This window comes from Actinia tenebrosa, unplaced genomic scaffold (assembly GCF_029948245.1).
Source record: "Actinia tenebrosa isolate PJP-AT-01 unplaced genomic scaffold, QUT_ActTen_1.0 PGA_scaffold13__45_contigs__length_12533684, whole genome shotgun sequence".
Classification (NCBI taxonomy): domain Eukaryota; kingdom Metazoa; phylum Cnidaria; class Anthozoa; order Actiniaria; family Actiniidae; genus Actinia; species Actinia tenebrosa.
This window is the reverse complement of record NW_028292573.1, coordinates 1,626,873-1,652,026: the sequence shown is the minus strand read 5'-3', so window position 1 is coordinate 1,652,026 and position 25,154 is coordinate 1,626,873. Positions and strand designations below refer to the sequence as shown.

The 25,154-nt window shown below is 36.5% G+C and overlaps 2 protein-coding genes across 2 annotated transcripts; both read left to right on the top strand.

The window, feature by feature from the left end:
- Positions 1–11: 11 nt before the first annotated feature.
- Positions 12–8,418, top strand: LOC116297383 (adenosine receptor A2a-like). Its single transcript, XM_089029295.1, has 2 exons — positions 12–158; positions 6,830–8,418. The coding sequence occupies exon 2, from the start codon at positions 6,928–6,930 to the stop codon at positions 7,858–7,860; it is 933 nt and encodes a 310-aa protein (XP_088885421.1). The 5' UTR covers positions 12–158; positions 6,830–6,927; the 3' UTR covers positions 7,861–8,418.
- LOC148911585 (uncharacterized) lies at positions 8,415–14,121 on the top strand. Its single transcript, XM_089029297.1, has 2 exons — positions 8,415–8,784; positions 12,651–14,121. The coding sequence occupies exon 2, from the start codon at positions 12,967–12,969 to the stop codon at positions 13,819–13,821; it is 855 nt and encodes a 284-aa protein (XP_088885423.1). The 5' UTR covers positions 8,415–8,784; positions 12,651–12,966; the 3' UTR covers positions 13,822–14,121.
- Positions 14,122–25,154: the final 11,033 nt, after the last annotated feature.

Sequence of the window (25,154 nt, the reverse complement as noted above, 5' to 3'; positions counted from 1 at the left end):
ACAGAGGAAGAACAATTTACGTGGTCATGATTTTATTCAGTGGCAATGCTTTGCAGGCATTAATGCACTGAACTTTTCAAGTTGTGACAAAGATTTTTTTCAAATAAAGAGAGACTAACAGTCTGGGACCTGTGCTCTTAGTGGCTTCTCCAGTTAAGGTTAGTGAACGTAACCATTTAAGCCCTTGTACTCAATTTTCTGTCCCCAATGATATGCTCCCAACTCTAGCTCATTGTCAAATAACTTTTAAAATATGCCGTATTGTTCCTGTGTGTTATTAAAATAATTAATTCTGCCCTCGATCTGTTGAACTTTTATTTGTCAATGTATTTAAGGGTGAAAAGTCCGTTAATCCCTTGCAACAAAACGTTTATGGACGGAAGGAAAATCTCAACTAAACTATTGGCCTTTGCGCTGGAAATGAAAAAATGAAATGGATAATATATAGAACCGCGTGCGCTAAAAACATATTTTCTAGAATAATCTGTTGGAGGGCCTTTAAATTACTCCTTCATAGGCAATATATTTTCAACTATTCTTTGATATTCATCTTAATCAAGAAAAACAACCAATATTCTGACCAAACATACATTTTCGCGATTTATTTATTATAACTTTGCCTTAACTTTTCATTGCGATTCTAGATGTTTATTTCTAGCGCTTGTGCCATCACTTCCAGCAGCGCAAACCTTCTCACACCTGTTTTTGAACCCAAGAGCCGAGACATTTGGAAATCCTTGCCCTCAATAAATGTCAGTGTTCATCTTCTTGTCAGGTTTAAAACAACCACAATATCATATTCCGTAAGATTAGTTGCTTATCCCTGAATAAATCCTAAGCTTAAAACTGAACTCTTCTATGTTTGTGCTATTTTTTTTACGGTATTTTACAGCCTAAAGAAAGAAACTAGGAAAATAAACCTTCCAAAAGATATAAATATAAGCATACTGATATATAGCTTCTTAGTGCTACGGCTTTATATTTAATTCTTGTACTGTGGTAACTTTTCAGGCCGAATAATAATGTTAATGCTAAACGCCTTCAAAATCGACGTAAAAAAGCTAGAAAACGTTCATCTTTTCGTATATTTTCTTTGAATTATCCATCACTAATAATAATTCATTTTCATGCAAGATATTTTTATTCCGCCAAAGTTAGGTCATGTAGTTTTTGTTATCTTCTACCAGCTGTTAATTTATGGATTTCTTATTCTACTGCCACAGTGTGCATCGTGTATCGACGTCTGTGTCTCCTAGTTACGAAAATAATTAATACTGAACTGAATAACTCATTTGCTTTTCCCCTAGCTCTCTAAATATAATGTCTATCGCATTTATTCATCTACCTTGAACTTTCATTTATCTGAGTTCTTTTTAATTAGGAATACCACTTATTACATGATTAATATTTCTCTAATTATTTTGGCTTAAGTTCCATTGGAAAAAATTGCCCATACATTTGGAATATTTGCTCTTTTCGGTCTTTTTCCTCTCTTTCCAAAGCAAAAGGTCGTTCTTAAAAGTAAAGTTATATAGTACAAGTAAACTGCGAGACAAAACATCCTAAATGATCCGTAAATCTTCTGTTCTTTCGCTAACTAGTAGTTAGAGTGTTTTCGAGGCTACGAAACCTAAGAAACCATAAGAGGCGAATGTATAGGCCAACAGATAGTATGAGCTTATAAAATCAGCAAAAATACGGTTCTAAATTTTAACAAATTCCTATGAATTATATACCAAAATGTTCAGGAAAGCCCGTGGTTTTCAAATCCACTCCTTGCTTTTTTGACAGGTTCTGTTTTATATCAAGGAGAGACGATTTTTTAGCTTGACCCCGGTTATGTCATACATTTTCTCCTGTAAAATACATCCAATAGCGTACATTCAACTCAAAAAGTACGGTGGTTTTTTTCAATAGAATTCAACCTAAACCATACAATACAGTTCGTGAATAGTTGAATTAACTGAATCCACTTCTGTTAATTAGAACAGATCTCATCACCTAGATAGTCATTATTTTGAGAAGAGATCCAAGAACCGTGTTTTTGAGACATAATTTGTATGGGCTCACATGAGGGGGCGTGAGCTTGAAATCGTAGCTGACCAAACGTTAAAAGATTTTTTCTGGTTTTAAAATTGATTGATCCATTTTACTATATGTCTATTAACTCATTCATTTATCCGTTAATTCACAGGCAGCCCTAGTAAAGCAATGTTCGATCTCCTACCCAGATACCACGTTACTCTAGGACAGTACCGAGATGACATTTTTGTTGAAGGTTATTTAGATCCCGGGGGGTACTCCCCTATATTTGCTATACGGGTATGTGCCGCCCTATAGGGTATGGTTTTTCGGCTTTTGGGTCTGGGGTAGGGTATCATTTTTTGACATTTTGTCTGGGATAGGGAATCATTTTAGAGTGGGATAGGGTTATGAATTGGTCATTTTTGTCTGGCGAATAGGCTACGCTTTCTGCCTTCACAAAAACAATAAAAACGTTAGTAAATATTGATTGCAATCTGTTGATGAAAAACCGTCTTTTGCGTCTTTTAGTCTGGGATAGGGTGTACAATTCTTAGTTTTAGTCTGGGGTAGGGTATGTAAAATCAAAATTTTAGGTCTGGGATAGGGTCAGGGTTTTGAGGTCCTGGCGGCACCCCTACCCAAGTTGGGGTGGTAGTACCCCCCCCCCCCCCCCCCCCCCCCCCGGGATTTAGATCTCAAGAACACTGCTTGGGCTGCCAGTGTGGTTGATCCATCATTCCATCTTTATTTTTCCTTTTCAACTTTTTATGAATTACTTTAAAGTACTGCCTTTTTCTTTACATTCAGTTTAAATTCATTATAACCACCATCATCATCTTCATCATCATCATCATCATCGTTATCATTGATTCTTTCCTTTTTATTCTTGCTGTTGTGTTCCCTATGTTTATTGTTTTATTTTCTGCTTGCTTCCTTTTATTCCGTGTCTTTCCTTCCTTTCTTCCCTCCCGTCTTTCTTTCTTTCTTTCTTTCTTTCTTTCTTTTTTTCTTTCTTCCATTCTTCCATTCTTTCATCCTTTCTTTCATTCTTTCTTTCATTCTTTCTTTCATTCTTTCTTTCATTCTTTCTTTCATTCTTTCTTTCATTCTTTCTTTCTTTCTACTTTTTCTATGACAATATCTACTACCGTCTCAATTTCAAATTTCTGTTTGAGGTCACTACCCCAAACTAGCCCAAGAGCTGCATATTCTTTATCAATCACACGAGACCATCGTGCCATCAAGCCTGACGACTAACGACGGAAAGATATTAAACAAATCGGAAAGAGTTTATTGACGGCTTTAATGGTTGTAAAAGGCCTAGGTCTGTCTACCAAAAGGATCTAAATATATCCCATGCATTATAGGCTTATAGTCGTACAGGTGGACAGGAAATGGAATATGATAGCTCATGTTATGCCAAATTCATTTCGCCACTAACCAAAGTCTAACTTTATGCCATCGAATATTAATTTGTCCACGGATATTTTGAAATGGGATATTTTTATTCCGCATTCAAAAAAACTATCGTCAAAACATAGCGTTTTTTTAATCGTTTTCGCCCTTCCACACGTATCCGTTTCCGAAAGTAGCCTTTTTATAAAGGACAGTTTCGAACACTCGTTGTGTGAAAATATATTTGAAAGGAAAAAACACCACACCTCTGCCATCGTCAGTGTAAAGTGGAACTGGATTGCAATTTTCAGAAAGAATATGTATAGTAAACAAATTAGAACTATTGTGAATACTGATAACAAACTATTTTGCATAATTAGATTTTTTCCACGGATGACGTCATAATTTTGCATCATGATTACAAATGTGGACCATCCAAGCCAAGCGCACATGCGTATTGCATGCTATATGCTGCAACAATGTTTTATATTCTTGTTATTTCCAACTCATAGAAGAACTATGGTTTTCGACTGATATTATACTTTTTTTTTCATGTAATCGAAGCCTCAATTTGCAAAGTTTGTCCGCATTTTGATCCCATAAGGCTTTGCGATATATATTTTTGACACTTTTTTCCTTTTAAAACGTCCCATTTAATGATCACATTTATTGAAAGTCTTTTTGAAACAACTTTTTTTACACACAAAACAAATAAGTACGAGATTAGTTAGTCCTAGTATGAAGTCTCTGAATTGAGTATTATTTGATCGTATAGACAGAAAGAAGCTAAAGGACCAACAAAATCATTCCAGTCAGCTATAAAGCAACTAGAACCTAGTCCCGCGCGGACAAGAAAACAAAAAAACATATACTCTTTCGACGAGAGAAAATTGAAATAGTTCATTTTCTCTTGCTTTCGATTGAAAAATAATTTAAAAAAGTAATAATAATAATACCATGTCCACGCTGTGGATTACACTACATTTTCGGCTTTTTGTAACCGGGAAGATTATTTGAGATGCCTTATTGCACATGGTTTTGCTTGTAGGTTTCAGTTTGAAGCTTATAACCTACAACTCGTCAAATAAATTTTATAATTGGAAATGTTAGATAAATTTAAAATTGGTCATTTATTATATCTAGACTTTTAGATTGGTGAAAACCTTTACATTTAAGGCAACTGAAGATCTTTAACTACTTGAAAGGATTTTTTTAAAATTCACACATGAATTCTTCTTTCTGTCTGGTACTACATTAAGCCACTTTTATTATCCTGGGGGAATCATTTTCGCGGGATTTAGCAAAGAAACTAATACGGTGACCCCATTTTCTATTTCTATTTTGAACAAAAATATATGAGGTATGCTGAGAATAAACATTAAGGAAACTTAAAGTCATTTCATTTGCCAGCGAACGTTATCTGAAATTCGGCATTCGGCATCAATGCGACACCAATGTTCAATGAGACACTACATGGTGATATTTTATTCAAAGAACCACTGATTGAATACAAAAGTCAAAGAGATGACATGAATGAAGTATGGTATCCATGCTGGATGAAAGGAACAATTCTATTTAGTATAATATACATAATATTTATTTAAATTAAATGAATGGCTTTTTCTTAATTTTATTCTGTATATTTGAGTGAGCCCGGCTTTATTTTAGTCATTTGAAAGAACCATGAATTCTGCAAATGTCCAATTCCTCAAAACAAATAAATAGATAAATAAATAAAAATAAATTATATTAAGCAAAACCCTAATCCAAGTAACTTTTTAAGGTATCCTAAAATTTCCAGATTCTGCGGATTATCTCTTTTTTAACAAACAAGTTAAGCAGATTTGAATCCCATTTTTCTCAGTGTGATTTTGGTTATAATGCAGGTTTTTTTGCCATCCATTAGGGATGGATAAATTAAAGTGTACTATGACCAACACCTGTTATGTGTTTTTTCTTTATTTCATTTAAATTTTTCATCTCGCTAAACTAATACTAGCTGTACTAGGTGTTTTTTTCCTACCACCAACGTAAATTATTACATTGAATAAATAAAAAGCGAATGAAAAGCAAACAGCTGAGTTGAATTTTCAAGTAGATCCATATGGAAGGTCGGTGGTAAAATAAGAATGAGGAACAAAGGATTTGACGCGGTGTAGTAAGATCTGAAGCCAACTTTTGAAGACTCGATTTGGACATTTATCGACTGAACCACGGTTACCTATTTGCTAACTGGATCCTTTCCAAAGTGGTAGATAGGGCCCTGCTTTAACAAGCCTCTTGGATTAAGGTAATCTATGGACAGGACAAAAAATTGGATCTTTTTTCGTTTCAATGACATGCCACCATCAAAAGTGAAAATAATACGCAAACCGACAATTTGTGGGGGAAAAAAAAAAAAAAAAAACCAGAATGACAGAGCGCGACCTTGACATTTATAAGTTGTGTAGGCGAGGGGACCAACACGAAGAACAGGGACTTAAGGCTGGTTTAGACGGTACGATTTTCGCCTACAACTATCGTATACAACACGCTCGCGTCTGTCGTAGGCGAGTTGTAGGCTTGATTTACACGCTCCGACTCGAGTTGTAGGATGGCGCGAGCGTGTTGTATACGATAGTTGTAGGCGAAAATCGTACCGTCTAAACCGGCCTTTAGACTGACACAAAAATGATCTTTCAAAAGTAGTGTACCCAAATTCCGGGCGCAAACTCTGTAAAACCGAGGTTGACCCTCCTTTCGTTTATGCTTCTAAGTATTCTTTATGTCTTTCGCAAATTTGCTACTTGTATCGCGGCGAAATTATATTCCTCTATAGAAAAGAAGCCGTAGATTTATTTATAACGAGTTTTTTAAAACTTTAGAAAAAGAAAGAAAGAAAAAAGAGAAAACAAATCTCTATTATGTTAATGAAAACCAGCGGTAGTTTTTGACACGGGTTAATCAGAAAGTAGCTTACAACCAATAAACTTTTATTAGACATTTCTTCGTGTTACCTCTTGGTGAGTCGTATTCAAGTCTTTAATTTTGCCTAGTGGATAAAGTAGAAACTCATTTGTTCTCAAGCGCAGAGCATATCGTAATATAATCATCAGATGGTCACTTTTCTCGGCCCTAAATATAATTTGATTTCATTTCCAACTCGCAATGAACAGATACTAACAGGTTTCAGAAACACAATTGACAGGTTCTCTAGTAATCGGATTAGAATTTAGAACTTGAACTTGGAGGTTGAAAAATATCCAGAAGAAAATTTCTTCGAAAATTACGGGTGAGGATATCCGATGGATCAAAGCCAGAACATCGAAAGGAACGTGATAGGCTGCGCTTTAGCAGCGTGCATCACCTGTGTTTTTATGTGCTATAAATGGTATTTTACTGATAAATACTTTATTTCCCTCTTTTTCAGAGAATTAACCCGTGCTACATTTAGTTGGGGTAGCGATGCCGGAGGTGCGTCACAAGAAAACACCAAATCACGACTGACAAGGAGTTTAAACATTAATAATGAACCATACGAATCCAGAGAACTGTGACCCAAACCTACCAGCCATCCAATTTGTCATATTCAATCTCCTTCAAGGTCTTTCAGGATTTTTTTCAATATTTGGAAATGCAATCGTTCTATTTTCTATCACAAGAACAAAAAGCTTACAGACTGTGTCGAATTTCTACATCGTATCATTAGCAATAGCAGATCTTTTGGTTGGTTTGCTTATGAGTCCTATATACATAGGTCTTACTTTTCTCAGAGCTTGGCCAGATTCCAATAACCCTCTGTACAAGCTTGAAAATTTCTTTTGGATTCAAACTCTGGTAGCCACGACGTTTAGTCTCGTTGCTGTCAGTATTGACAGATATCTTGCTATTACATCAGTATTTAGATATCATTTCATCATGACTAAACAAAAAACCAAATGCATTATTATCCTGTTGTGGACGGCATCTTTCAGTCTTGCTTTGCCAACATTATTGGTTTCCAGTTCAAAGGAAGCTTCGGTGTTATGGGTTACATGTCAAGTCTTCACCATGGTCATTCCTCTATTGATAATCGTGTTCTGCTATTGCCACATATTCAAAGCTGCAAGGATACAAATCAAACACATAGCCAGTACAATCCGAACGCAACAAAACGTAGAAGCAATTAAAAACAGAAAGGCTGCAACAACCATGGCCATTGTTATAGGCGTCTTTGTCATGATGTATTTCCCAAATTTCGTATTTTCGTGGGTCGAATTCGCAACAAAAGGACATTGCAAGAAAATGCTGATTTACAGAGATTGGTTGTGGGCCATTCTTTTAGCATTTGGTAATTCAGCTTGTAATCCGTGGATATACGCGCTACGAATGAACGACTTTAAATTAGCCTTTCGCCGTATTCTATGGGGTAGACACAATAACTTCGTATTACCCTGTAGCGATTCTAATGTATCACGTTGATCGTTGATACCGGTATGCCTCGTGTCGATTCTAATGTACCCTGTTGATGCCCGTATCGTCGTGTCGATTCTGATGTATCCTATTGACACCAGTGTGCCTCGTGTCGATTCTAATGTACCCTGTTGATACCCGTGTGCCTCGTGTCGATTCTGATGCCGGTATACCTCGTTGCCATGTATATAAAGGATATTATGAATCTTATAATAACATTCATCGACTGGTTTTGAATTTACGACTGTTTTATTTATCATACTAAAACAATTCCCAAATTACAGCTCATGGCAAACATTGGTCAATCCAATATTCAAGTTTATTATATGACCGTGAATCTTAGAGCCTGGACACTAGCAAATCGAGCAATCTGATTGGATAGATCGTCTAGATTCTCCGGTATTAACCGATCGCATATTAATCTTACGGCAAAAACATTTTGTCCTTTTCAATGAAAAGTGGTCATATAATAAAACTCTTATCAACCGAACTTGGTCGGTCTGTACGGGATAATCTTGACCTCGGTCGGGTACAGACCTCGCTGCGCTCGGTCTGTACATTCCGACCTCGGTCACGATTATCCCGTACAGACCGACCAAGTTCGGTTAATAAGATCTAAATATCAAATTTTGATATAAACCTACTAATGGTCTATCACAAATCCTGCACTCTGATTTGCTGAGCTACTAGTGGTCTAAAAGCAGTGGCGGATCCAGGATTTTTCAAAGCGGGGTACAGACCTAGACTACGCATGCGTGCATTTCGACACAGGAAGTCCTTGCAGTTGGTCGGGGAATGGCGATGGCTCGATCTGTTTGGAATACTTGAGCTTCGCAAATTACCAGTACGACGCCACAAACAAGCCATAACAACAACAGTAACAACAAAGTAGTAGCGAAGAGTACTGGTTTTGAAAACCAAAGCAACGCAAAAGTAAATTATTTTACCTCAATTTCAACATTGCTTGTATTTATTTATTTGACATATTAGTGGTTTTATGACACTAAAACAATAAGTTATGTTCTACTTAAGCAATAGAAAACTTTTTTCGTGTTTACATAGCCTGATAGCAACACGAGGGGAGGTTGGGAGAATTCGAGACAGTTATGCAAACCCGAGACGTAGTCGAGTGTACTGTAGCTCCTGAGGGAATTCTCTCAATTCCACAAGCTCATTAGGCTGACTAATCGGTCTTTGTCATGGAAAAAAAAAAAGTTCAAGACATTTTAAAGTTTTTTTCAGTACTCCTGACAAAAGCATCTTCTCTTTATTCGCAAAGCAAATATTAGGTTTGAAATATTGAGAAAATAATAGAAAAAGTTAAATAAAATTCAATATGTATAATTAACGCCATAACTTAGTCATAGCTTTCACATTCGTATATTCATTATTAAGATTTAGGATATTTTTTCTTTTAGTTTACACTCATCATTTAATTTTCTCGGATAATTAGCAGTATATGCTAGAGGCCTAACAAGCTTCATGTAAAACCGAGGGTGAATTAAGTTAATCTCTATGTTGGAAAGAGAGTTTTGACAGTAATAATAGAGACAAAAAGCTATAGAAATAGAGCGAGTTTAAGCTTAACATTAATACTTTGAGTCGAGTTCGCAAATATGAATGAAAACAGTGCCGCCGGTTGACCGTCGCTTTGTGCAGTAAAGTTTTCAGTGAAATTTTTTGTTTTCAGTACTATAATATTAGCTAGTAGGTTTATGCTAAAACAATTAGACTACTCGTTCTCGTTTTCTATGAGTCTAATAGTCGATTCGGCGCTACTATCTATTGACTCATAGAAAACTCCACCTCGTAGTCTACTTGTTAAATAGTTTTCGACCTTTTACAGTCAAACCACCTCAAGCGTAGCCTCCTTCGCAGCCGTTCTTAGGTATTAATGACTTTATTTTTGGATTCTTGATTTCATTATTCGATTCGAACATTCATTACTGAAAACGAATCTTCAATATTAAAAAGATAATAATAGTTTGAAAAATTCGATTAACTTGGCTCGTAGGCTATTGTTTATAGCGGGAACAAAAGGTAATACATTAATATTACATATTCCTTGAACAAAAAGTTCCTCTTGCATTTCAGCTATATATATGCTTGGCTCTTGTATATGCTAGGCTTTGAAGAAACTTGGAAACCTTTCTTCAGACTGAGAACAATGTGAGTTTTCCAAGTCAGGTGTTTTTCAATATACGCACCAAGAAACTCCGTTTTTGCTCTAAATGATTTTTTTTTGTTTGTTTTGTTTTGTTTTGTTTTTTTTTGTTTTTGTTTTTGTCTTCTTGATATTTACAGAGAATTTATTTGTGCTCATCCAGGTATCCGTACATTTTACTTAAGTTCTCATTTAAAATTTGAAAATTAATTCATTTGGGTTATTATTATGAAGAAATATACTTGTATCATCAGCAAATAGTGTAGTATCTGAGTATTTTTGTGTAAAGTATAAAGAATAGAGCGAAGACCAAGGATTGATCTCTGGGGAACTCTGCGTGTTATCTTTCGTTAAGCAGATTGGTGCTCTTTAAATTCAACAAACTGATTTTGGTCCTTAAAGCGCCTATATTTGCTTATGAAGCAATTATAAGTTATCCCAGTTTATTTGAGATAAAGATTCACGGAATTTTCGCTTTTTTTATTTTATTTTTTTATTTTATTTATTTATTTTTTATTGGCGCTAAACTATCACAGATATAAATCAGAGTCTCTCTACTACAACTTGGGAGGACAATAATGCTATTAGTAACATTTTCAGGATTGCGATTTGTAAAGCTATTTTCAATTAATTTGGCAGAGAAAGAGGGTTTTTTAAAACAAAATTGGAACTTTTGCAAATAAATTTGTGCCCTACCTGAAAACGAGGCTTTTAACGCAAGCGATGCGCTATTGCGATACATTTCTTTGCAAAGATGTATAGGTTCAAAAATTCATATCCTCATCAGTTTCAGGGCAATCTTAGGAAACTTCGCAATTTTACTATTACCGATGTGACAAATTTGAATAATATTTCATAATATGCCACGCTAACGTGATAAGGGTGTATTCCTGAGGCTCCTTGGGTGTTTAAGTATAGTAATACTATGATCACCTCGGATTCTTTTGTCTTCCGAGGGCTTTACAAACCCGAATTTCCCGCATGCATAGATCATGAGGGAAATTTAGAAGAAAAAGAAATCCTTTGTCTTTTACTAAATTTCCCTGTCGCATATATTAAATGTAGGGAATTTCCCTCTTGCTTCGCGTTCAATTTGCGATTAATTTGCACGAGTGTGTTTTTCGAAGAGCTGAAATTGCACGAGACCGTAGGTCGACTGCAATTACAGCTCTTTTAAAAACACACTCGTGCAAAATATCCCAAATTGAACGAGAAATCGTGTTATTACTTGTTAATAACTTGCACGAAAAAATCTAACTGGAGTTGCATGTATATCGAAAACAAAATTTACCTGACAGTTGTTGAACGTGTTAGTTCAGAAAACTTTGAGGCTCAGCTTGGGACCTTGTAGACCAAAATATTGTGTAAGCACTTACCACATCGTGTTTAATGCTCTTGCTCATAGTTTTTTTCGTTTCTGTTTTAGTTTTTGCTGTACTTCGGCCGAGAATCGCTCGAGTATTTTCTTTAGATCGACTGGCTCATTTCCCTCAATTCATGTCATACATTCTTTTCCCACTATTTCTTTCCATATATTCAACAATAACGATGTACTTTTACTTGTGTTTTCTTTTTTGAACTGTTTTTTAGTTGTTTGATAGTAAAATCCGTAAAATCTTTGCTTACTTTTACCTAAGATAAAATGGCTGCCATTTTCCCCCTCGATTTGCTTCAAACTTTTCTCAAATTTTTCGTAATAAAAATCTGTCATCTTATTGGCTAAAATCATTTTCTATTGTTGATTATCCAATCAAAAGCGAGAATTCCGTTGCACTTTTCTGCACTGAATTACACTTTTTTACACTGAATTACACTTTTTGCACTGTATTACGTTTTAACAACACTGCTCTAAGCTAATCAGAATATAGTAATTTTTTCGTGTATGTTATTAGAGGAATTATGCTGATACATTTTTTTTAAATGGATGGATGGATGGATGGATGGATGGATGGATGGATGGATGGATGAATGGATGGATGGATGGATGGATGGATGGATGGATGGATGGATGGATGGATGGATGAAAGAAACTAGCTCCCATCGTCCTTTATACAAGTATGCTTGTGGGTGTATATATGATAATTGTATCATCCCTCTTATAATCCCATATAAGCAACTATTGTATTATTTTCAAATTCTCTTTTCTGTCCAAATTAAAGATTAATTTGGATCGTTTCCATTCACATTTTTCTTGGAAGAGCTAAAACTATCCAGTTACTCAGTAATTTTATCAGCCAATCAAAAGTCAGGAGAAACAATAAAAATTGACTTTGAACCAATCAGCGCGCGACTTTCGCTTGCCGGCCGGCCTTGTTTACTTTTTTTCTTCTTGTAATTTTTTTCAAAATGGCGGAGGAAGTAGTAAATTGGGCTTTTTTTGAAGACCTTTTTAGCGTAAAAAACGATAATATAGTAGAGATGGAACTTTGATATAATTAATCTGCAATAGGACTACATGTCTGTCTAATTTGGAAATAATTGAATGCAAAAAATTCCTATGACTGCCAAATTGGACTCGGCCTATTGGCCTCTTTCAATTTTTTCAGTCCTCGGAATTTTTTTCAACCAATTATTTCCAAATTGGACAGCATGTAGCCCTATTACCTATACTAATTGATGTTCTTTCGTTTCATAGCCTAGAAAAATGTCGCCACCCACTGCTAAATCGAGCTTTCCATACGTTACTACCGTGATATCCATTTTCGTTATCCTGCTTCCAGCTGCTGAAGCCAAGACACAAAGCTCACAATGCTATTTCGGTGGTTACAAGCCTGGTGGAAATCTTCCTAAAATAATGAAGATATACGCAGTACCACCTGCCAAATTTGAAACGAGTGTCCTTGATACTGCGCTTGACTATTGGAGGTGTGACGGCTGCTACACTGGGCGTCATCGATGCTGTAGCTGTAACACTTAAGGGATCGCCCCAGGTTTCTGCAGCTTTGGGTATTATGGCTGTTGGTTCTGGGTATGTTTCTAGTAGTCCTAGCCCTACTGACGTCCTGGACAAGGCTTTCAAATCAGTAGAACTTCTGACTGAAGAGGTGAATGAAAGAATGAGTCAGTTGCAAGACTACATCGATGTACAAACTTTGCAACTTGAGAGACTGATCATGACCAGAAATTACAAAGAACTATTTGATAAATGGTCTAGATGCGCAAATCATCGACCAGGACGAGACCCAAATCAATGTCAAGAAGATGCAGAGGAAGACATCGTAAGTGCTCGTTTCCATTTTCAGCCCTTACAAGAACTCTTAGAAGAGAAACAGTCAAGTGGCAAGCAAAAGTACGACCCACATTTTTATTTCAGATATATTGCTACCTGGCAGTGGATGAAAGAGTACGAAGGTAAAGGTTATTTCTGGGCTCCCACTTACGATGAGGTGAAGAAGCTTGAAATTGGACTCATCCCATTCCGTGACTATGCTACTCTGCATCTTGTAGCCTTAGAGGCACTTGCCAACAGTTACAAAGATAAAGTTGGAGATGAATCTTGTGAAATCTACAAGCATACCTTAGCCCTGATCGCTCAAAACTCAGATTATTACGTTCGTTTCGTCAAATGGGCCTTTGAATGGATCTACATCCGACAATACGAAGAAAACATGTATTTTGGAGTAAAGGGAAGGGCAGGTGGAGGATCTGATTCAGGAGAACGCAATGGATTTTTGTCAACCACAAAATGTACAGGAGGCAAGTGTACCATCGAGTGTAGCCAGTTGATGAAAGATAATCTTTGTACCGTGCAAAGCAAACATAAATATGATGCAATGACAATGGCAGATCTCTGTGATGATTATTGACTCAGTTCTGGACCGAAAATGTTCTACGAGTAGCGGAACGTTGGGAGAAGTATGGAAAAGACGCTAAGAAAAAACTTGCTGCAAAAAAATGCAAGTGCCAACACAGACATAGACACATACATGTATCTAGATTGTCTTAAGTCATATTCTATGATAAGAGTAAGAGGGATGTGACGTTAACAGCTATTTTGAGCGAACCATTGAAATTTCATGTGATTTGATAATATGCTTTCAGGAGGTCTTAAATTGCTATATATTTTTTCAATAAAGCCTCTAAGAACGTGTTTGATACTAGAGAAACATTTTGTTACTGGCATGAAATCGTGTTATTCAGGGGTTTTGAACCGTTTGAAAATTTGCCTCTCACTCGCTATGTATATGTTATGGAAAGGAGTACAACTACGCCTTCAAAATTTCAGATGATCGGGCAAAATCTTTTGAAGGTTTGGTTTGGCCATCTAAGATGAAAAAATCAAGTCTTTGAGAAGAGCATTATTGATCTCAATCGAATTAAATATTGTTATGTTCCTATACATGCATAAGGAATGAATGGAGGTCATTCCTACGAAAAGGAAACATATTTACGTGAAGCATGATGGGTGGCGTAGCTGTGAGAGCGTTCGCTTCTAACCAAGACGACCCGGGTTCTTCAATTTCTTACGTGAGTAGAGCTGTTCTTCGGTTCTCTCCTGTATTTCGAGAGCTTTTTTTCCGGTTTTCCTTCCTCCGTGAAAATGAACTTCTAAATCTCAATTGGAATTCACTGGAGGAAGAACTACTCCTTAGAAATGCCACTAAGTTCTGATTTATTTTTTATTATTCTTATTTTCTTTCTCTTTTATCTATTACATCTATGCCAAAAAGGTCTATTCATGCCAACTTTCGCTCCATAGTATTTTGAAAATAATAATTCCACCATGTTAAAGTTACAGTTAAATACAGAGAACGGAAGCAATAAGCCATATAACTAGCCCGAGCGCCGCAGGCTCGAGCCTAATAGACCCCTTGCATGTGACATCACAGCCATTCAATTTGGAGAACCGAACATAAAATTTCGATCTCCATGAAAATGGTACCTAAGATCTATTGTCGACGTTCAGAAGGTTTTCACACAAAACATATTCCTACAGGACGTCATTGATCCAATTATTGCTCCGTAATTCTCATGAGGAAATACTAAACAAATTATTTTCAATTCTGTTTATTGTAATGTTAATAAGCTTCATCAAAAGGGTTAATACAACTCTTTGTCCATCATATTCCAATTCCATTAGATAGCTATGTAGTTTGCAGTGTAAAATATCTATTGTCGTGAATTGAAATTCTTTACTTTCAATACGGCATCCTTTTACGTACGTTCTTTGTATTAGTGCCGTAAGTTTTCAATACGTACACTTTTTATACAGTAGGGCTCGATTGTACGAAGCCTGGATAGCGCTATCCGACGGATACATCTTATCCAGTGGATAAATTTATTGGATAATAGCATCGACCTATCCATTGGATAAGGATTTATCCGCCGGATAGTGCTATCCAGGCTTCGTACAACCGGGCCCTGGACGTTATATATTTTCATAGCTTGGCTAAACAATATACGCTTTAATTTAAATATTGTCGTAACTTGATTCTCGTGCATACAATGACCATTCTTATGCAAAATCATTACAATGAAACGGCATATCATACTTTTATCCTACGTCACGATAACCAGTCTGCAAAAAGTCTAAACTAGTGGAAGAATGCAAAATTGTAGTTGAACCTCTGCTACATTTTGATTATTATTTTTCCATCTCAGGTCAATGAAAAACCAGTGGCAAACAAAGGAAGTAAAGAAGAATGAAAGTGGATATGTATCTTTACCTCACAAACACACAATGCACCTTGTGAAGCATTGAGATTGTTAAAATAACCTCTAATAATGGCTGGAATGATAACGAGTTTCATTGGTGTGTATACCTTTTTTGTTTATCTGAGTTTCTGAACATTGTTTCAAAAGTCCCCTTCACAGTTCCCCGCGCCATCTTGAAAGGTAGCCGTGCCTTTGCATCGATGCGAGACGAACGGTGAGCTTGCAATGATAAAGACATGTGAATTATTGTCCAAGGTGTTTTAAAGGCCGGTTTAGACGGTACGATTTTCGCCTTCAACTATCGTATACAACACGCTCGCGCCATCCTACAACTCGAGTCGTAGCGTGTAAATCAAGCCTACGTCGCCTACGACAGACGCGAGCGTGTTGTATACGATAGTTGTAGGCGAACATCGTACCGTCTAAATCGGCCTTAAAAAGGCAAGCAAGCTCACCGTTCGTCTCGCGTCGATGCAAAGGCACGGATACCTTTCAAGATGCCGCAGGGAACTATAAGAGGGACCATTGACCTTTTTAGCTTCGTATGCAAATTGTCCATTTTAGATCACATGAGTGAGTAATCCAGTACCGCTCGAAAGCAACAAACAACAAAGCTAAATAGGTCTCATACTTCACATTATTACTCTCACTTGAGTTACTATATTAGCACCTTTTTGCACGACCGTTTACTACAGAATGTTTTCTGTACGTGTGAAATAAAGGATAAATAAATGAATGCTTGTCTCAAAGTTGTGTGTTTTTGGCTGATTTAATCTTCTTTCTTTGTTTGTTAACTGATGTATTTTCTTCTTTCTCTCGATCGCTGTCCAGGATCTCCTAGCCTAGAACTCGCTCACAACAAACTTGAGAAAAATGGCTACAGCGCAACGCGCAAAAGTATGACTACATTTAACGTATTTGCACACTTCTATGCTCGGGCTTTATTTGGTGCGAATACATTAAATGTGGTCATACTTTTGCGCGTTGCGCTGTAAGTCAATAATTAAGCAACTATTAATCATACTTAAAATTTTAAAGTCGTGCTAAGGGCCAGTCATTATTTAAGTCGGAGGGGGGGGAGGGGGGTGGGGAGAATTTTTTAAACGATTGAAGGGGGGTACCCGAAAAACATGAATGCTATTAGGTTGGGGCCTGAAATTTTTTTTGCATCAAAAACACTCCCCCCCCCCCGACTTTAAGGCCGGCACACACAAGGGAGCTTGCTCCCGCAACACGCTCCCGGAACTAAGCTCCCTCGTCTGTACCAAAGATTTCACGCGGGAAAAAATGTCTCGCAACAAAACTTTTGCTTCCGGGTTTTGCTCCCTCATATCATATTAAATGATAAATATGATGGAGCAAGCTTGAGGAGCAAATCTGTTGCAGAATCGTGTTTCGGGAGCAAGCTCCCTTGTGTTAAACTTTTATTGCCGCGCAACAACCTGCGGGAGCGTGTTGCGGGAGGAAGCTCCCTTGTGTGTGCCCGCCTTTAAATAATGACCGGTCCCTAAAGGACCAAAATGGAAAAGTCCAGTAAACCACCAATCAAAAATTTCAATTACAAGTAAAGTTTTGCTTATATTAGCAAGTAAAATTCAACAAACACGTCACTGTACCGGTGGGCTGTCATCATCGTCGGACGACTCGAAAACTCGCTTAATGCGTTCGTGTAGCTATGTGCTGTAGAAACGAAACCATCTGCAGTGTTTGGCGACTTGTTTACAGTATTTATCGTTAGATTAAATTGTCCTCCATGAAAGACTGCTCCAATAAAAGGACCTGTTGCAGGAAGAATTGAATTATAATTCTTCGCCGTCCCTTCTCCCAACAGCAATAATGAATTCGCTGATATGGTTATTTAATTCTTCTGGTGGAATTTCTTGGATTTCTCTTGCTTCGTTCTTCTCTTTTAGGAACTCAGTCAATAAACCAACATCTCTTCGTGTTTTGGAGAGAATATTCTTGTTTTTTTGTTCCTCAATGAACCGTCCACACTAGTCCGGGCGAATCCGGAACAATTCTTCACCGGAAACGATTTTTTTCGAATACGGTCTCCAGAGTGGAACAATTCAAAAACGCCGGCTAAGCGTATTAGTGTGGACGGAGAACATTTCGTACCCGAAATTTTTCGAATATGATGACATCATGATTGTCATCGAAAATAACATAGCGGGAAGGCTAAAAATTCGCCGCAGGCTCAATTTCAGCTTCGATGCACATGCTCTGATGTGCAATGAAGCGTTTTTGCCGCCTCTGATCGGACTAGTGTGGACGCGAAACATTTTATCCGTTTTCATGTGTGGACGGGAAACTTTTTTTCGGTTTCGATGTGAAAGTTGCGGATTCAAATTTATCTGGCATAGTGTGGATGGGGCCTCAGCCATCTCGCTAATATATTTTGAGGTGAAAATAAAGAAAAAACGAAAGAAAGAACAACGACAAAGCTCGACAAAGTTGCCGAAATAGCGATACGTCTTGATAGCTCTTTTGTGATTGGATAAACCGATTTTTTTTACATGTAAGACATTCGTTTCGCCATTCTGATTGGCTAAAAGAGGATCCAAGAGGGATCAAGAAGGATCCCGGTTTTGATTCTGTTCTAAGAAATCAGCTCGCGTGAATAAGGTGTATAAGTAATTTTTAACAGGTGGACTCACTGACTTGATTACTACATCATGCACATACCACATTCAATGAAAAGTATCGCATGAATAACGGTGCAAACAACTTAATTTAACTTGATTTATTTTAAACAATTTGCGTTAACATTGTCTTGACCATGGGTACTTAAGGTAACATTTTCATTTCTCCAAATCCCCCCACAACCACCCCCCAACCAAACACCAACAACAACAACAAAGTAGTCCAATGGGGTTCTGCCCGGCACTAGTTTAATGCACAACAACAATTCCAATAAAAGGTTTTACAATACCATCATAAACCCCACAACAATACTTCTCTAAAACTGGGCAAGGGAGATGATACACGAAGACGAATTCCTCACAGTTCGCGTAAATTCTGGGCAGTGTCATAAAAAATGCTATCTCCTTCTGCAGGAATATGGCCCCTTCTTCTATATCTATGACTGAGGTATCATCAGGCAGTGCTGGTGCGTCGGGTACCTTTTCACGGTTTTTTTGAATCGATGTCAGGGCAGACTGTGTCATTTCTTGTATATCGAAGCGAAACTTCTCGTTTTCTTGGTAAAGATCCCTGATGGACTGAAAAGCTTCGGTGTAGGCAGGACAAGGCTCCACGTCTTCAACCCACTTGACAAAACTGAACTTTTCCTCATCACAACCGATTTGCTTCATGACATCTTTGCATTTGTTTCGTAGCCTGTTAACATTGGCTCGAGCAGATTTCTCTGGGTTTGTTGAACCAACTGCTTTGAAATTATGTTCAGTGAGTTTATCGGGAAGGAATAACAGCACCAAAAAACAAAAACATGATGAAATAGTAATCAAGCCTTCAGCTTCAAATGAGCTCGTTTGACAGTTTGCGTTGCTTTGTTATCAGGATTAACTTCAGGACCATTAATATAAAGTCATACCTTATCTGATTTGTCTTTTACCAAGGAGAACAGCTTCTGTAAGTTCTCCTTTTTGTAGTAATGTGGATTCCCAGGGCTGATTCCTAGCAGAATAGTGCGTCGATTTTCAAGAAATTTCTGGCCATTGCGAAAAACGATCTGTAGGTCGGCCATTTTTACAACACCATTCGTTTAGGCTGAAACGTTCTTATTTATGGCATTTGGTTAATCAACGCGTCTGTGATATGTCTGTCAATCAACTGCCACATTGTTGGTTCTCATCCAATCGTAAGCCGCAAAGCTTTCACTAGCTTGTAATAAATTAGCCAGTTTTGACACGTAGGCCGGACGTTTTTTTCTTTTCCTGAAAAGCTCAGTTTTTACACACACGTATTAAATTGTGAAAAAACACAAATAGACACTAGACTGTATATACATAGCCATATGTATAGACACAATACACACTCATATCTTTGTTTGTTTGGTCCATACACAGAATAGAGACTAGACTGTGTATACGTAGCTATAAATAGATACAAAATAAAGTTCTCTTTGTGTATTATGTTTAAAAAACAATTTCAAACGTTCTTTTTTTGTGTTTGCTCGATATTTATCTGAAAGGAGAGGTTGCGCGATATATTTTTCGTAAGTGAAGCTAGTCCTTTTCCGATATTTTTTTGGGGGGATTTACGCAATTCCCCCACCTCTCCTCCATAATGTAATGTCTCTAACTCTCTAAGCTAATATATTGAAGAATACACACAATATAAACACACGTATATTATGAACATAACTGACACATGAGACAGTCGCATCTTTGTTTTTTTTTTTTTTTTTTTTTTTTTGTCACCATATACCGAAAAAACACAAATAGACACTATACAACCGACATATACATAGCCATAAATATACACTTCGTATCTTTGTTTGACCCATGACAGAATAGAGTGTAAACAATTAATCGGTGAAACACTAATTACTAAATAGTACAAAAGAGTGCTAATTAAACAATAGAAAACAAGGGAATTTGAATGAAATTGTGCTATTTAGCATTACTAAAGTTTCGCGGTTATATTATTTGCACCCTACACGCAAATAGACACTAAACAGTTTACACCTAGCCATAAATAGATATTATAGACACTCGTATCCTTGTTTGTTTGGTCCATAGACAGAATAGACACAAATGGACACTAAATAGTGTATACATAGCCATAAACAGACACACGAGATACTCGTGTCTTTGTTTGTTTGTTTGGTCCATAGACAGAATAGACACAAATAGACACCAAATAGTGTATACATAGCCATAAATAGACACACGAGACACTGGTGCCTTTGTTTGTTTGCTCAATAGACAGAATAGACACAAATGGTCGAAATATAAAAAAGTATTATACACCTATTTCAAAAAACGTTGTCATCGCCAAAGGCGATGGGCGATAGGTGTTTCCGACATGGAAATGGTTTTGTCGACTATAAATTTCAATTTCAATACAACTTTTTGAATCAGTCTCAGCACTAAGGTCCAGGTTCTTGACGAGAATAAGAAGCAGAAACACAAATTATATCAGCTAGCGCTATTCTTGTATCTTGAATGACCTATCTCCTATCGCTTTTCGCCAATCGCCTAGTATTGCCTTTCGCCTTTGGCGATGACAACGTTTTTTGATATATAGAGGATATTACATGGGCGCGCGGAGATACGAAATTTATCTTCGAGTGTTGAAAAGATCTCTCACAAGTGAGCGCAGCGAACGAGTGAGAGATTTTCAACACGAGAAGATAAATTGCGTATCTCCAAGCGCCCATGTAATATTCTGTTTATTATATAATTATCAATGAAGTATGTTTTGGCTTTTTCAGGCAATTCTTTCCGTGTATTTTTGAATAGCCATCGCAATGGTGTTATTTTCACACGTGAAAATAACATGTTATTTTCATGTGTGAAGATATCAATTTTTCGAAATAGAGAAAAATAGATATTTCATTGGTAATTATATAATAAATAGGTTTATTATATAGATATCGATGAAATACCAGGTTTTCTCTAGTGTCGAAAACTTGATATCTTTCACCAGTGGAAGATACCTTATCTTTCACACGTGAAGATATCGCTGTTGACATAGTAGAATGCTCATACTAAATCCGTGAAACAAATACTAATTTTCAGCACTAAATAGTGATAATTAAACAATAGAAAGCAAAGGATTCTATTATATTTTATATAATAGATTTTCACGAACGCGCGCTCTGATTGGCTGAAAAGCTGTTTTATCAGAGTATAGAAACATAGATATGACGTCAAAACCATGTTTTCTATACAAAATTAAACATAGAAAATACAAAACAGGAATTCGGCTTTTCAATTTCAAGCATTTTCACATTTTAAATTTAAAATATTCATTTATTTTCATCAAGAATTATGTCTTTCCTCTAAAAAAGGAAAATATGTCGTTTTGAAGCACATTTGATTGGTACTACATTTCGACGAGTAAAGCTTTTTTTCGCTTGTGCTGCGACTATTACAATGACCTTATTTCGCTAAACTAGAAGCTTTTTGCTTGACCGTGATGGTGTTAGAGAAGTCAAAAAATAATTTGAAATTTTTTTCATAGTCTAACAAGAATGAACAAATCTATCGTAAGAACATAACAAGCCGCAAGCCCGTTTTTTTGGCGATACTTGTGGTGGGCGAGGCGTTTGTGCCACAGCAGGGTATCCACCTTAGACCGAAGCAGTGTTTACTTTAAGATTGTATTAGAATGATTATGTTGCTCTGCTATCCTATGCCGGTACCTCCATGGTTAACAGCCGATTTTAATGAATTCGATCGCTGTAGATCGTTACTAAATATACTGGACAGCTAATGGAATCTACACGATGCTATTCTGATCATGAAATTGATCTATGTTGTTCGAAATATGCCGTCGAATGGTCAGCGTTTGGTAATGTACAACATGATTCTCGGCTCAAAGCTCACATTTTCGATCTAGCAGAAAATTCCAGAGTAGATTATGGTACAGCAATGTTTCAAGAAGAACCTTTACTTAGTGTTTGATGGTATTGATCCAGGAATTTAGAGTATAGTTGATGATATATGATCGTATTCTAGGCCAAACGTCTAATAATATAAATTGGCGCGAAAACTGAAGTCTGGCAAAAAATTCGATGTTATGTCCTATTTAGAGATGCTCTTTCTGTCGAATACGTCAAAATTATAGCTATAGAAGATCCTTCACACTCGTGCATGCCAATTTTGAATATATAGCCTTAGCTTTTATGATAAGATGTTCTTTAAATTTGACAATAAATGCTGCATTGTTGCTGCATATGTTCCCGCGCAAATTAATGTTATATTTCTGTAATAAATTTTTAATATATAGCTAGAAAATGGAACCCTCTCTCCTTGCTTTCTCAGGCGGCTCGCCCGAAAGCAACAGAATTGCTCAGGTGGCTCGCCCGTAATTCTGTGAGAGGCTACATTTTAAATTTATATTCGATCGTAGTCTAGTTTTAATTTTTTTTATAGTAGTTAGAAAATGGAACCCTCTCTCTTTGCTTTCTCAGGCGGCTCGCCCGAAAGCAACGGAATTGCTCAGGTGGCTCGCCCGTAATTCTGTGAGAGGCCACATTTTAAATTTCTAATCTCTAATCGTAGTTATAAAACATTTCATAGTTAGAACAAAATGCGAAGAGGTAAAGAGAATAACAGCACTGCTATTTGATCATATTACGCTGCTTTGTATCGAAGTGTTAATCCAATTGACACGATACTAGAATTTGTGGTAGTAACCATAGTGATACTGGGAACATGCTGGCACAAATATTCACCAAAAAAACGGCCTTGCGGCTTGTTATGCTTAAGCTTACTTTACAACTACCATCGTCAATTTAACGCTAATTTACGGTAATTTTTTTACCCGGTAATTTGTTTTCCAATAGCCCGAGACTACGAGTACAAAATACTACCTACACTACTATAGTTCAGGGTCAACTAAAAAAACAAGTTTTCCAAGTACTGCACTGCTAGCTTTCTTCCAATTTTGAAGATCAAAATCGGCTCCTCGTCTCTCAGCTCCTTGGCATTCAAAGTGTTCATAAGCTGGTTTTCTTGAGTGTTTGTACAGGTTAAATGTCCATTTAACGATCTGAACTTTGAAAACATTTTTCAAACTCTTCAGTATTTGAATTTTCATTTCTTCTAGCAGTTAAATGCTTGTTTTCTTTGGCTTTCATGTTTGCTAAAATTTACAAGCAATTCTCCTTTCTTGTTGAACAAATGCGATAAACCAGTTGTATGCCAGTCTGTACAGATCTGTCATTACCTGTCAAAATTGGACCAATCAAATAGCCATAGGTCGCGTTTTTAGCCAATCCTCGCATAGATCAAGTTTGTTTGCGTAAGTTTGACGACAGACGCGCGCTCTTTTTGTAAACAAATCTTTTTTTTGAAATTTTACGCTATTTTTTTCGTAAAAATTTATCATATAAAGCGAATAGATCAGGCTTAGCTATGTTCTGTTCTCTGATAAAACACGACTGGAGCTGTAGAACACTCAAAACTTTATAGAAATCACTCGAACATAGAGCATAGCTAAGCCTGATCTATTTGTTAAATAAATAAAGAATTTTTGAGCTTTTGTTTTATTTAAGTTTCATCGATATCTATGTAATAAACAGAACATTACATGGCCGCTTGGATATACGAATTTTATCTTCTCGTGTTCAATTCAGTGAGATATGAATTGAACACTCGAAGATAAAATTCGTATCTTCGCGCGCCCATGTTATGATATCCTCTATGTATACTACGACAAATATTCGCCCTTTATTTAGATTATAAATCTTCAAGTGAATTAGGTTGTCAGTTAACCAACTATCGTATAGACTTTCTCTTTTTAACCAACTTTCCTAATGAAGACTTTCTTTCAAAAAATTCAATATCTTTAAAGGTAAATTATTTTAATGCTGGATGAAATACAAAAAGGATTTAAAAACATATTCGGAGATTTTATTGCACGATTTTGACTATCACCTTTCAGTTTAATCTAAATTGAGTTCCCTTTGCCTATTTGGAGCTCCGCTTTAAGGTTGACCCAAACTTAATCAGAGCGAATTTTGGATAATTTTGTTCTCGCTCGCTTCGCAAAACAAATGCGTCAATTTAACTGTATTTTTCATATTTATAATGTGCTTGGATTATCCTAGATTCTAACAGTGTATTTTATTTTAAGATTTTTTAAATGTTTAGCCTATTACGGCCGAAAATCAAACAGTGCTACTTTTAGTTTTTGGCTTTTTTCTCCTCATCCCCAAGTACGATTTTTCTGAAATTTTCAGAATCTTATCATCTAGTACTATTGCAGCCTGTGTATAAATTTGGATGGAAAGTCTTGGGAAGAAAAAAAGTTATGACGCTGCTTGAAAATTCGATCCAAAATTTGAAGCATATGAAACATCGCGCTTTAGAAACATTCCCAGAGTTTTGCTAAAAAAAAGAAATTTCTACAGCTCGTCCTATCCACATCTAGCTGTAGAAATTTCACTAACATCTAGATAAAGCTCTGGTCTATTGATGTAGGAAGTTTAAAGAAAAAACTTGGAGCCGTTTTGAAGAAAAAGGCGAAAATGTGATTTTTAGCAAAACTCTAATATTTGAGGTTTACAACGACAATTAGTAAAAAATCATTTATTCGATGAGTTTTTAAGATTTGATGCTGATTTTTCGTAAGGCTCATCCGCAATACTTGGAAATAGGTATGTGAAAACTTCAAGGCAATCCATTCAATGGGAATGTTTCTAAAGCGCGATGTCTTATATGCTTCAAATTTTGGATCGAATTTGCAAGCGGCGTCATAACTTTTTTTCTGCCCAAGACTTTCCATCCAAATTTATACACAGGCTGCAATAGTACTAGGTATAAGATTCTGAAAATTTCAGAAAAATCGT

Bases quoted from the DNA above. Each gene is read 5' to 3' on its own strand.
- LOC116297383 (XM_089029295.1), top strand. From the start codon at position 6,928: ATGAACCATACGAATCCAGAGAACTGTGACCCAAACCTACCAGCCATC.
- LOC148911585 (XM_089029297.1), top strand. From the start codon at position 12,967: ATGGCTGTTGGTTCTGGGTATGTTTCTAGTAGTCCTAGCCCTACTGAC.